General features: G+C 42.8%; 1 protein-coding gene across 1 annotated transcript in view; it reads right to left on the bottom strand.

The window, feature by feature from the left end:
- LOC139666092 (kinesin-like protein KIF26B) overlaps positions 1-12500 on the bottom strand; it is a gene marked incomplete at its 3' end in the record, with an annotated part of 93896 nt that overhangs the window by 33989 nt on the left and 47407 nt on the right. The window contains exon 5 of the mRNA XM_071545198.1: positions 5774-5984. Within this exon, the coding sequence (XP_071401299.1) occupies positions 5774-5984 (211 nt within the window). The remainder of the gene's footprint in view (positions 1-5773; positions 5985-12500) is intronic.

Genomic DNA, 12500 nt, shown 5'->3' with positions numbered 1-12500 from the left:
ATAAAGTCACATTTTCACAATAGAGATGAGGAAGCTAGCTAATTACAGCAGAGATCCAACAGAAACGTCTACTGAAGAGGTGATATGTTGCAATGCAAAATACTGTAATAATAATACTGCTGTGTAATTTGCTTTCTTGGCTTGAGAATAAAATGTCTTGCGATAGTCAGTCATTGGGCAGTTGAAAAAGCGAGGAAGTCCGTGTATGTGTATATGGGTCAGAGAGCACATTTTCATTCATGTTTACATCCACAACAAAAATGCAATTATAATGCCATTAAGGCAATAATGTGAGTAAGGCAGAGCCCATGTAAACACTATACTGTGATTATATTAATTCAATTATGCTCTCAGTCGAAGTAAGCTGTCAAACTGCACATGTGCCCAGCTCATCATGTTATGTGGAGACAGAAGGGAACTGTAGTCTGCACTGGGACTAAAGGGTGATTCTGACCAGAAGCTGCCATCTGCAGCCTATAACTTCTGTAATCTTGTGCACCTAGCATCATGCTCTTGCAAAATAGGTACACAAATGTCTTTACTTTACATTTGTTCACACCAAACTGGTTGGCTATACTGGTGTTTCTCAAAGCTTCAAAGTTTATACAGTACAAATGCCACTTTTATCATCGGGGGTACAGGAGCGCAGACGGTGACATCCTGGGGACACTAGTTCTCTCTCTACATCACTGAACCTCAGGACCGCCCGTCCTCACGCTGTATCCTCATCCAAAAACACCAGGTTGCCAGGGGCGCATCAGCTGCATGCATCATCTCCTTTCCAACAGGTTTCCCAGAAGTAGCACCTGAAGCATGGCACTTTGTAATTGCAATACAGAAAGGCCCATGGATGCGCCAAACAACACAATGTGGCAGTGCAGGATCATGGCTGTAATTGTTTTGGTTAAGTTTGGTAAGGGGTGGGATGGGAAGCAAGTTATTTTTTAGCAAATACCTCTGATTTCCATAACTCTCTGAGGATAATCAAAATATGTATTTCAGTCACAGCATTATTATGGAGAGTATAATAGGAGCTGTCAGTTTATGCAACTGTGTAAACAGCTTAAACAGACTATTGCCTGAACGTGCAGTATTGGCAATAGTTGCATTATTGTGCGCATGTAAACATAGCCATTTTTATTGATCAAAATCTTACTTACTGCACCATTAATCTAGTTTATATAGTCTATGACTTTACCCATTCAGAGAATTCAGGCCTAATTTACATGTAGCGCACCCAAATAAAACAGCAACATCAATTGTGAATATCTATATATATATATATGACGTATTTAAAATGAATAATCTGCAAACTATTACCAATTGATATTACACAATAGTGATTCAACCAATATATTTACTGTTCTGTACTTTTACTGTTCTTAACACTGGGTGTCAGGTAGGTCTTTCCTGGGATAAGTTCTCTGCAACACAGGAAGTGATGCGTTAGGAGGATTACCACTTTTGCAAGAACATAATAGGCCTACATGGACTTTGAATGCTTCTTTTGATACAACTGGCCATTGAACTCCCTAGTGCTTACTCATCAGATTTGGTTGGGTTCTTTTGTTGGGGCGTTTTCAACATTGATTCAGAATGGGCAGATTGGGAGCTGGCCACCAGGAGGGCGACGGGGTGGTGCAGTTTAAAACGAGCACAAACTCCACCCAGTCAGTACGTAACATAAAGAGACAGAGAGAGAGACTGTGGGAGGGTGTTTGTGTGTGTGTGTATGTGTGCGCCTGTCATAGTATGAGTGTGTATGTGTCTCCCTGACAAATGAGGAGGCATCTGTCACCTCCGTATGGAGAGAGTGAGAGGGAGAGAGACAGAGAGAGAGACAGACAGAGAGAGGGAGGCTCAAAGGGGAGGAGAAAACAAAACAAACTTTGGAAAGCTCTGTTGCACAACAACACAAATAAAACATGACATACACAGACTGACAATGATCAAGGGTTTTCCATGTTTGGAATATGATGTGTTGCTCACAAAAAAGCGTAATATATCTTTACTCTTGCATTTCCAGCTCTTTCTGAAGTACACATACCAAGTCAAGAGCAGACATGGAGCTCAGAACTTTTTGAAGTCAAGTTCAAGGTTTATAAATGACAACAGTGATGCGCACATGTCTCAAGTCAGAATTCAATATATAATGACTACTCTTTGCTTTGTGTCTGTATCAGCATGCTTTCTTAGTAGTGTAATAACAGATTTTACTAGAGCATTTAAGGAAAAACGTATATATTTTTAGCATTTATTTTTATCTCGCTGTTGCTTTATTTGATACTGTGGAGAGTCAAAGATGGGAAGCAAGCAGCAAAAATCATGAGCCAGATTCTAAACCACAATATTGTGCGTATGTGGAATACACATCAAAAGCACAGTACTCAAAAGGTGATGGAAGTAGCTTCATTTTATGAAGCTTTTTATTTTTTTTTAAGTATGTTTCAAAGCCTAACCCTGGTATAACAATAGTGACGCTGCAGGCAAAGTCAGAGTGTCCGATTAAATGTTTGTCAGTGTCATTCAGGAGTCATTTTAGTACATCTCATTACAAACTGAATTGGTGTGTGTGTGTGTGTGCGTGTGTGTGCGTGTGTGTGTATGTGTGTGTGTGTGTGTGTGTGACAAAAGTGTTGACCACCATGTACCACCATAGGACTTCTGGCTACAATAGTGTCACACAGCAAGTACTGAATGGTTGAGTACATGCTCCTGTTTGTGTTGGTTTATATGAGTGTGTGTGTGTGTGTGTGTGTGTGTAGGTGTGTGTGTGTGTGTGTGTGTGTGTATGTGTCTGAATCATCTTATCTGATATCTAAAATGTGTACAAAATACGCACACATAAACACACACATATAGACACATACACTCAATCTTTCTGTCCCCCTCTCTTTCTCACATAAACATGCACACACTCTCACACACATTCATAATTTCATACTCACACTTGCATTAACAAGTACACAAACACACACACACCGGGTCATGTGTGGGGTCACTTTCTCTCTCCTGTACAGTAATGGACAGTGCTGTTTGATGTCAGTTTGATTTTGTCCTCCACAGTCATTCATTCTCTAGTAATAAGGGGACACACACACACACACACACACACACAGAATCAGTGAGCCTAACACTCAAAATGTGGAGGAGGGGGCACTAAAAACTCATTACATGGACGATCAATATTGCACACACTTGAGAAGCATGCACCACCCCACCACACACACACACACACACACACACACACACATTTCATCAACCGCTGGCAACGGTGACAGATGACTTTTGTCAGCCAGAGCTGTGTTACCATGGTAACCATTAGGCTACATTTCGGTATGGTGCAGCAGGGGTGACACACACACACACACACACACATACCACATGTAGACACACACATGAACCAGACAAGGTCATTATGAAACTGCACAGCTTCATATCTGAAAGAACATTCCAGTACTGTGCCAATATCACTAATACAACACTAAGCCTAAAAACACTATAAACTATAAAGTTCCCACTATAAAGTAGTGACATGTATTTCAGAGTCGGATCGAACAGTCAAAACCATCAATCTTCTTTATAGTCACACCAATGTCACGCAACATGCGTTTATTCTCCCCATACCAGATTTATCGGAATAAGGAAATCTAAGCAAATAAAAAAAATGAATAAATAAAAAAATAAGAATATCTACATGTGGTGGGGTGAGGTGCGTACAGAGTCTGTTAACCACTTGCTCTTCCATCGATAACACTCTCTCCATGGGCGCATACTGTAGGTGGCAAGAATTGGCAAAGTACTGTTTGGCAAGGACACCAAGTCTCTGGAAGTGGTTTCCAGTCCTCTGCCATCTTTGCCGCAACACAATTCCTCCAAAAAAATAAAATAAAAAGTGTTCATCTCTGTAGGGCTCTCCATCATTCATGCCAGCTTCCAGGCTCTCGTCAGCGGCTCCTCACTGTCAGCATCACATTCACAATTTCCAATGATTTCAAGATTTCAAGACTTTATTATGCCATTTGCTCAGGTACAGGTGTACAAGGGCATTGGAATTCTTGTGCTGATCTCCAGCATTCCCAGCATCTAGGCTAAGCTGATGACATCATCAAATAAACAACAAGAAGACCCGAGGCAACCTGCGTAGGCCAATCCATGATTTTAGTCTCAGAGGGGATGAATCTTGAAGTGCATGGCATCCACAAAGCAAACCCTTGAATGTCTCTCCAGGTATTTCAAAGCTACCCACAGAAAAACCAAGTGCCATATCACAAAGGGCACACTGGGCAACCCTGACAGTTAGATGGCACTAGAATCAAAAGACTGACTCCCTTTAGAGAGACAGAACAGCCAGAAAGCAGGTGAGGGAGAGAGAGAGAGAGAGAGAGAAAGAGAGAGAGAGAGAGAGAGAGAGAGAGAGAGAAAGAGAGAGAGAGAGAGACATAGGGGATCATCTTTTTTCACTCAGACCCATTTTTTTATATTAAACATTACTCAACCATGGCCACCGTTTCCATTTGCAAATGTATTCCTACTGCATACTCAGCACAACCTCCACCACCCGTAATCGACACCAAGGCAAGTAAAGTGTTTTCTGGTTCTGATTCTGATGTTGAATGTTTAGGGATCTCATTGTCAGCTCTGCTCCACTTTTCTGTGCTTGAAAAGCAAGCGTAAAAGTAATATTTCTAACAAATAAATTGAACACAACTAAGATGTATCTTATTTATGTATGTACTGTATCTTAACTGCAAACCCGCCACAAATTCTACATGTTTGACTTCTTGCAGATTTTAATTGTGCTATGACACAGAACTTTGTTTATCTATGAGTTAAAACCGTCAGCTATGACATGGTGTGTGCCTCTCTGAGGGCTCAGCAAGAACAGCGAGGACATGTAGCAACTGTTTGTTTACTCAGCTGTCCGGGGTGCTGACAATCACATGTTTGTTGCTGCCGGCTGACAGACTGCGCTCCATTTAAGCGCTTTTTTTTGTCCGCCCTTGCCGCTACAAAATGAGCAGCACACCAGCACACCCTAATGGAGCAGACCCAAAGGCTGGTAGGATAGAGCAAATACACATGTATGAACCTGATGAACCAGAGGATGGGAAGTCAGAAGTTGTACACCCACCACCGCAAAATCCATGCTTCACATCACTTGTGGGTGAATGGTGAATATGTCAAGTTCGTCATGACAGGGTCTGGTTTTTGTTGTTATATTTACTATTAGCTATTTAGCTTAGTTGCTAATTTGGTTGGATGAGGTTAGTTATAACCTTAGCTAGTAAAGCATAGGCTAATATTGCAATCCAATAATGTCTAGTCAGCAGCACACAGCTCGCGAAAAGAAAGGAGCATTTAATGAAAGAAGAAGCTTTTCGTCTGCTTGTGCCGGAGTAGTCCTTTTCCTCTGAAAACCTGGGATGGAGGTTCTGGGGAAAATCCTCCAATTGCATGACAAGGCGTTTCTCCATATAGGAATACGGTTTCTTTTTCAAACCTTGGCAGTCTTTGTTAGATCCCAAAAGGTAATGGAACAGCACAACTGAAGGGAAATTACAGATTTTAGTTTCTTTAATGTGGCTTCAATGGCGGTTCAAAGCATTGAATTTCTGGCCTTTTGTGGTTTTTGTGACTGATGCTCTTAACTTAAAACATACGTTTTTGCTATTAATTTGGGGAAGGACAGCAAACCTTTCAAAACACGCAAGTGAATTCAGTTGGATTTCCTGCCTAGACCACAGCCAATCAGAAATAGTCTTTCCCTTACCTTTCCAAGCCCGGGGGTATCTTTGATCTTATTGGCTGCGCGGAGGAGGCAGGGTGGGGCTGGGGGAGGGGCTGTCAGCAGGGCGGAGCTGAAGTTAGTAGGGAACAGTGGGGGGTCACATGACAGTGATGATGATGTCACCGGGGCTGTAACCGTGGCATTAGTCTTCTGCTTCTTCTTCTTGGACGACAGGTTCAGCTTCTGTGCAGCTCTGGGAGAGAGAGGAGAGAAGCAGCGAGGAAGAGGGAGAGAGGGAGAGAGGAGGGAAGGAGGGAGAGAGGTCAATCAATCAATCAAAAGCATATATTCTCAATCAATAAAATCATATTTTATACAGTAGACAGCTGAACTAGATAAATGTAAGGAGATCGGGAAGGACAGAAGTCATAGCACACATGCCCACAAACACACATACACGCACACACACACACACACACACACACACACACACACACACAATATAATTATATCCTTCCAGTTTACCGCAGTACAACCACTGCAACCACAACCATGTGCTAACTGCTGATTGGAACTGCATTACACGCCCAGCACAACATTTTGCATTAACACACGCACACACGCACACACACACGCACGCACACACACACACACACACACACACACACACACACACACAGAGTGTTTACACATGTAGCAACATCTGGATGGGGAGTGGTTCATTTGTTGTCTAGCTGTTCAATTCCCTGCGGCATTCTGCTCAAAGCACCACAAAAAATATATTTGTATATACTCCATCTATTCTGCATTCAGCGGTGCTTCCTTCATCTCTCTCTTCAGCTTCAACTTTAAATTTACTTCTTTCTCCTTCTGTTCTCCTCACTCTCATTCCTCACTTCAACACAGCAAGTTCTCTCTCTCTCTCTCTCCTCTCCCGCACAGTGGTACTTCACATCATTTTTATTCTCTCACTTTTTCCCCTCACTCCCCCCCTGCCTTGCTTCCTTCCCCAGCAGAAATACCAGCTATCCACATGACAGAGTGACTTCATGGTAAAACCTAGATGAAAGGACCTCGCAGAGGAGAGGAGGTAATTATTACCAAGCAGTATCACTCCCTCTGTCTTCTTTTCTGCCTCTACCTCTGTACCTCTCTCTCTCTCTCTCTCTCTCTCTCTCTCTCGCTCTCTCTCTCTCTCTCTCCCTCTCTCTCTCTCTCTCTCTCTCTCTCTCTCCCTCTTTCTCTCTCTCTCTCTCTCTCTCTCTCTCTTTCTCTCTCTCTCCCTCTCTGTCTCTGTTAAGGCAAAATGTATGTGATTTTGGTCAGGCCATATGTGTGTATTTGCTGTGTGTCATTTTGTTGTGTTATATTTGTGTTATAATTGTACATTTGACAACTATTTGTGGCCATCTAGCTCTCTGTCAAAAAGGGAAATTTATACTTGGCAAGAGAGCCTGCAGACAAAAGCCAGGTTAAAATGCTATGAATACAGTATTACCATTATTTTAATATTCACTCAATACAGTACATACTGATGCTGAGCAGAAAGAGGGAAGAGAAGGAATGAAGAGGAAAGCCAGGGACGGTAAATTTGCAGGCAATGATTCACCCCAGTGATTTACTGTCATTAATACAGAAACGATTCAGCAACCTGTGTGTCAATTTAATTCCTTCTCTGGGAGCCTCAAGGAGCCAAAATCAAACATTTTAATGACAGATTTCTGGATAATCTGACTCAATGGCTGTATTAACGATATGATAAAATAGCAGACCTCTCAACACTGCACTGGAAGGGATTCTTGTTCTGCTCTGTTTTAATCTATCCTCACATATATTTGCAGAGAGAAAAGAGAGTGAGACAGAAATAGAGAGAGAAAGAGAGGGAGAGAGAGGACCTTGTGCCCTGACACACTCTCTGTCAAAGAGCCATATTCTCACACCATTGGCTTTCAATTAACTGCTGCAGTTTACAGGGGAGAGAGAGAGAGAGAGAGAGAGAGAGAGAGAGAGAGAGAGAGAGTAGGAGGGGGAGAAGAGAGATGTGGGCTCAGTGACCCATAGAACGACTGAGCGTCTCACCATTTGACTAGCTCTCCCAGGAGATTCGTGCGTCAGTGTGCATCTCTGTGTGTGTGAGAGAGTGTGTGTGTGTGTTTGTTTGTGTGTGTACATGTGTGCATGTCTGAGTCAAAGCTCCACAAGAAGACTATTAATTGCTTTTACACTGTGTGCAAGCTAAGCTTACATATTGGGGCAAATACGATTAAAAGCAATTAAATATCACATGGATGCTCACAGCGTACCGAGCAGCTTGGTGATACACAGGAAGCATTTTGAAGCCTTTATCAGAGGTTTATAATTTGGACAGAATGAATGTGGACGACCTTGTAAACTTTAGGGAATAATATTTCATTTTAAAAACAGTAATATTGTTAATCATAACTGTGGATAAAATGGTTTCCTTTATGCCGTAAGAAGGGACAAGAAATAGTCTGTCTACCTGCCAATTGAGAAAGATGCATTAAAATACCAATTCCATTCTGTTTAACAGCATGCTGCTGCAGTGCTGATGCAGATTACTGTAATTATCACTGGATTGTGCTGTTGGAGAATCCCACTTGTAGCATGTTTAACTATTTCCACCATCGCTGAGCAAAGCATTTACATTTTTCTGTTTCTGTGTAGCCCTTTAAGAATTAATTGCTTTTATAATGTAAGGTTTTATGATTGTTTTAATAATGCAAGGTTCAAACCCATCAACTACACCAACTCAATAACTCAGCTTGTGAGTGTTTGTGTGTGTGTGTGTGTGTGTGTTTGCATCTAGCAGCCTCTTTCTCTCGTACCCTGACTGGTTTAATCTACGGCACAATTCAAGCATGCTAGACACACACACACACACACACACACTCACACACACACACACACACACACACACACACACACACACACACACACACGGCACATAATTGGCAGCATTTAATGACAAGTGGCTTGAGGTTTGGCTAAGTGGATCTATTCCAATCTAACCCTAAAATGAAGGGCACTTGTTTTCCATCCGTCCTTCCCTCCCTCTATCCATCAACTCTTCCTCCATCACCCCCCTTTCTTCTTTCATCCTTCCCTCAGTAGTTCTCCCTTCCTTCCTATTCTTTCACCTTCTAATCCTTAATCCTTTACACACTCTCATTATTTTCATCCATCTATTTCTCCCTGCCTCTATATATCCACCCATTCCTCTATTCAGCCTTCTTTGCTTATATTGATCCCTCCCTCCCCCCCCCCCTCCCTCCCTCCCTCCCTCAGTGCCTCCATGCCTCTCTCCCTTGTTAAAAAGCACCACAGGTCACCAATAGACACGAGTCCAGTATCTAACATGCTGTTGCTTTGTTTCTGCTGCCCCTCACTTGTCTCACACACACCAACGCAAATGCCTTCGTTTGACACTTTAACATTAATACAAAGACACTCACTTGAAACAAACACTCACACACACACACACACACACACACACACACACACACACGCACACACACAGCTGATTTATGAGCAGTGTCCTGAGGCTGTGTTGTTGGCTCAGTAGCTAATTACAGTCTTTAACAGGCTGTCAGTGGAGAGAGATAGAGGGATAGACAGAGTGTGATGGAGGGGGGGGGGGGGGGGGGTAGAGAGACGATGGGAGAGAGGGAGTGATGGGGGGGGGCAGTAAGAGTGAGACATGGCGAGAAGATGGTAGACTTTACTGACGCCATTCCCACATACCAACTCTATCTATCTATCTATCTATCGATCTATCTATCTATCTAGGAGAATAGGAGGACAACAGGAGAATATGGTGAAGGAGTGACATGGATAAATAGCCTGGCAAGAGGGAAGGCAGAAGAGGAATGAAATAGGCAACACAGTAAAAGAAGGGTAGAGGCATTAAGAATTGAAAAGAGGAGAAGAAGTATAAAGCAGCATGTTGGAGTGCTGAGAGAGTAGAGGGGGAAACTTCCTATCATTGTTTTGTTATAAACGCACTGATCAGGTCGTTGGTAACAGTTGGATCAGCTGATCACCAACCCAATAGTCAACTGAAATGAAGCATTTCACTCAGACTTCTTCCTTTAAAATATTAAAATTGCACTGTGGTTGACAGATCATTTTTATGTCTGCATGACATTGCTGACCTCATCATGTGTGTCATAAATAAATCCGTTTTTTATCCAAACATACATATTAGGCCTACATGTTAGTGTGTGCTTGATAACTCAGCTGCTTACCTCACCTCTTGGCAGTCGCAGCACATCAAAATCACAAAAAAATCTTCATGCATTAAACCGTTTGTAATCAAATCGACTATGAAACTCATAACACAACATCAGAATTGAATGTATATGAGCTGTCAGTGTTTATTAATAGTTGAAAACTGTGAATGAATACAATCAAACACTCCAAACGCCCTGTTCAGAAAGGAGCAAAATTAAATCACAACTCTCTCTCTGCGCTACGCTCCAGGCAATTCTGGAATTAAAAACAGCGAGGCCACTTAAAGAACAAATGGGCCCATTCTCTATAAAAAAAAAAGAAAAATTCAATTACTGTTAAATGGCACAAGGATAAATAACAAATGTAGGCCTATACTGTGATCAGGCAGTTGAAATGCTGATCACCAATGTTACATATTTACTGTAAAGCCTCTATCAGCAATAATCATCGGTAACCAATCAATTGGTGCATCCCTAGTTAAAATTTGATGTAATACTTTGTTTTAAAGCTTTGCCCCCATTTTCAAAAGAGTGTGATAGAAAAGAGGAGAAAAGGAAAAAAGAGGCAGAGAAAGAGAGAGCATCCCCCCACCCCCATCCAAAATAACACCACCTTCCCAATTCCCTCAATTCACCAATTCACCAGGGACCTATTAATTTACACTGCTACCCCCAGCTACACACACACACACACACACACACACACACACACACACACACACACACACACACACACACACACCCCCAAATCCCCAAAGACCCAATCCTTGGAGCATGCAGTGAAAATTCCTGCACTGATAGAAATCCCCTTCCCCCAGCATGATGCACACACACACACACACACACACACACACACACACGCACACACACGCACACACACACGCACACACACGCAGCATGTGCAGCATGTCTCTATCCTCTAGCCCAGCATCCCCAGAGGGCCTCTACAGCATTGGGAAGATCGAGCGCCACTGTGCGACTCTGACATATTCACAGACAGATTGGTACTAATGAAAGATATTACTCACATGCACATTAGTGGAGGTAAAGAAAAGGTCAGTGCATGTGGAGATGGAGAAACTGTTAGAGGAAGGGAGAGGAGAGGAGAGGAGAGGAGGAAAGGAAAGATGCAGAGATGAGAGATGGAAAGAGATGGAGAAGAGATTGGGGAAGAGAGGAGGAAGAAGAGAGGAGAGGGAGTGATGAGCAGAGGGAAGAGGAGGAGGTAGGAAGGGATCAGGTAAGGGGACAGATGGTGGACACAGGGATTTTGCTGGGTGCAGAGAGGGAACAAGAGGGAGTGTGTTTGTGTGTGTGTGTGTGTGTGTGTGTGTGTGTGTGTGTCTGTGTGTCTGTGTGAGTGTCTGTGTAATGAGAGTATCTGCATGCAGTCCACGTCTGAGTGTAAGAGACCAAGACAGCCATGGGATTTACCAGTACTGCATGGCTGCGTCCATCATCCATAAACACACACACACACAACCGGAATGATAAAATGTGAGAGAATACACTGGGTTTTTTTTCCAATTAAACTGAAATCCAACACTGGTACTTCTCACACACTAACAAAAGGCAGGTACACACACACACACAGACATGCTGTCCATGTGCACATGACTTTTTGAATGGGAAACGTAATCAAGCCACTTGTAATGTAACTGATTCTCTCACACATCATACATCCATACACACACACACACACACACACACACACACACACACACAGGTTGTGACACCTGTGTCATAAAACACACCATGCTCCTCAGTTAGACAGTTACTGCTTATAAATCGCCCCAAAGACAGCTGGGTATATGTTGGGAATGTCAACCAGATGTGTGTGTGTGTGTGTGTGTGTGTATGTTTGTGTGTGTGTCTGCATGTGTGTAAAGTGGCCTTGTTACCTGTCAGACAGGGGGGTCAGAGAGTGTGTGCACATGTGTGTATTTCTATACAATTTACGAGCTGCGCCTGGCCGCTGGTGCTTTGAAACAGACAGCACTGTGTCTGCTACACGGGGCACGCCACTCATATATCATACACACGCACACTCACACACACAAACACACACACACACACACACACACACTCACATACACGCATACACGCATACACGCATACACGCATACACTGCGTCATCTGCAGACATGGAGAAGACAAAGGCACAAAGACACAGATACAGCAATATGCACAACAGGAGAGAAGATGAGATGCAAACTGAGAGAAGAGAAGAGAAGAGAAGAGAAGAGAAGAGAAGAGAAGAGAAGAGAAGAGAAGAGAAGAGGAGAGGAAAGGAGAGGAGAGGAGAGAAGAGGAGAAAAGAGAAAAGAGAAGAGAGAAGAGAGAAGAGAGTGAAAGAAGAAGAGGACAGAGGGAATCTGTGTGAGAGAGTGAAGAGGAAACAAGGAGAGTCTGTCGCTACATTGTGATTTGATTTCAGACACAATGTGACGCTCTCATAGTCTAGTGTTACCCATCAATTATTTACTCATTCATTTTCAAGTTGACATGTTTATTCATCA

Source organism: Centroberyx affinis, unplaced genomic scaffold (genome assembly GCF_046629955.1).
Source record: "Centroberyx affinis isolate AG114_WGS23_722 - 3 ecotype Tasmania unplaced genomic scaffold, CSIRO-AGI_Caff_v1 ptg004799l_1, whole genome shotgun sequence".
NCBI lineage: Eukaryota > Metazoa > Chordata > Actinopteri > Beryciformes > Berycidae > Centroberyx > Centroberyx affinis.
Note: the sequence above shows the minus strand (reverse complement) of the source record. Positions and strands in the feature narration are given on the sequence as shown.